Source organism: Leptopilina heterotoma, unplaced genomic scaffold (genome assembly GCF_015476425.1).
Source record: "Leptopilina heterotoma isolate Lh14 unplaced genomic scaffold, ASM1547642v1 Lhet_115, whole genome shotgun sequence".
In the NCBI taxonomy this organism is placed as follows: Eukaryota; Metazoa; Arthropoda; class Insecta; order Hymenoptera; family Figitidae; genus Leptopilina; species Leptopilina heterotoma.
Window position 1 is genome coordinate 1,422,684 of NW_025110834.1, and position 1,675 is coordinate 1,424,358.

The window sequence follows — 1,675 nt, forward strand, 5'->3', positions numbered from 1 at the left end:
TTTTTTTTGAATGCTCATTAGAATTTCTAAACAACCTATTGGCAGTAAAATTAACTTTTATTTCCTGTTAATTATTTCAATAAAAAATTAATGACAAATGAAATCGAGTATACGCGGTCAGTCGCATGGTGAGAAGTTCCCTCACTTCGCGTCAAAAATCCCCGACATTTGCTGCTTTCAAATTCAATAACAAAGAAATTAAAATATAAAAAAACACCAAAATTGTTTTAATGTAAAGAAGAAGAGTGCCGTAAGAGGTACTGAGAATATGAAATTATAATTTTTTGTATTTTAAAAGTTATAAATAAAAGAAGAAACTGGGTGAGGGAAATTCTCACCATGCGACGGATGGAGGGTTAAAATTTTTTAAAAAATTTTTTAATTTAGAAAACTTTTTTTTTTAATCTTTATTTTAAGAATGGGAAACATCAAAACATGAAACGCACATGTACAAATTGCACTCAATGCACATTCTCTGTGTTCTACATCCAAACTTTGTAAAATTTAAACAATTTTTTTTAAGTCAACTCTTTTAATTTTGTGACACTTTGATTTTGGGTTAGATTTCGTCAAATACGCCTCAGCAATGGCTAAACCCAACTCTTTGGTTCCAATTTTTTTACAGGGTTCACCAAGTTTCTTATGACAGTTGCATTTGCAATTGATGCTTGAATAAGCCTCATCAGTATGACCCAAGTCCACTTTTTTGACCTTATGCAAGGGCATCAAGTTACTGCAATGGGCATCATGCAAATCAACCCCACCCATGAACTTGTTATATAGTGTGAACGCTTTGGGAAATTCTATTTCCATCTTTCTCTTCTTCTCCGAAGAATATCTTTTGACCGTAGAACAAGGTGTAACTCCTGCCATTGTTGAAAGAATAGAGACCTGTTTTGAATCTTTCACTGTAATATAGTTTACACCACTATTTTTATCGTGCTTGGCAATAAATGTCCCTCTTGCAGCTTTATCACTTATTGTATTTAAAACTTGTATCCTATTAGCTCTGACAGTTCCTGTTGATCGCAAACCAACTTTCTTCAGATGAACCAATAAGTCTGGACTGGTAAAAAAGTTGTCAAAATACACATGATATTTTACAATGTTTCTAGGTCCAACTGAAGAAAGTAAGTTTTAGAGAATGCCAACAACTACGCAGCTTCCTAAAGCACATTTATTCAAAGTCCCTTCCTTACCGAAAAAAAAGCTTTTGGAATTTTTACCACAGTAGATGTCACAATCAAACAAGTAACCTTCAGAACTACAAAGTGCCCACATTTTTATCCCAAAACGCACAGGCTTATTTTTTATGTACTGTTTCAAGATGGTTCTTCCACGAAATTTCACCATCATTTCATCAACGGATAAAGCCGTAGAGAAATAACCAAATTGTCGCGCGTTTTTTTGAAAATTTCTAAAGGACCTCTAATTCGCCAAGCCCTGTCATCAGTATTTTCATCTTCAGGTTTTGATAGCTTTAGTTTTGCCTTGATGTTTTGAAACTTTAAACGACTTATAGCTTTAGCTATAGGTTCACAAGCAAAAAGGCGATTGTGAGACCAGTAATCTTTCTGTGATTTTCTTTCATAAAAAATTGATAAAATTATTATTCCTAAAAAATTATTCAAGTCATCTAATGTGGTATCACAACCATTCATTCGTGTAGCTTCTA

At 33.2% G+C, this 1,675-nt stretch overlaps 1 protein-coding gene across 1 annotated transcript; it reads right to left on the reverse strand.

The window, feature by feature from the left end:
* Positions 1–504: 504 nt before the first annotated feature.
* On the reverse strand, positions 505–1,124 carry LOC122509295. The gene has a single exon (XM_043623250.1). The coding sequence runs from the start codon at positions 871–873 to the stop codon at positions 505–507; it is 369 nt and encodes a 122-aa protein (XP_043479185.1). The 5' UTR covers positions 874–1,124.
* Between the last annotated feature and the right edge of the window lie 551 nt (positions 1,125–1,675).

Coding starts and splice junctions, on each gene's coding strand:
- LOC122509295 (XM_043623250.1), bottom strand. CDS start 873: ATGGCAGGAGTTACACCTTGTTCTACGGTCAAAAGATATTCTTCGGAG.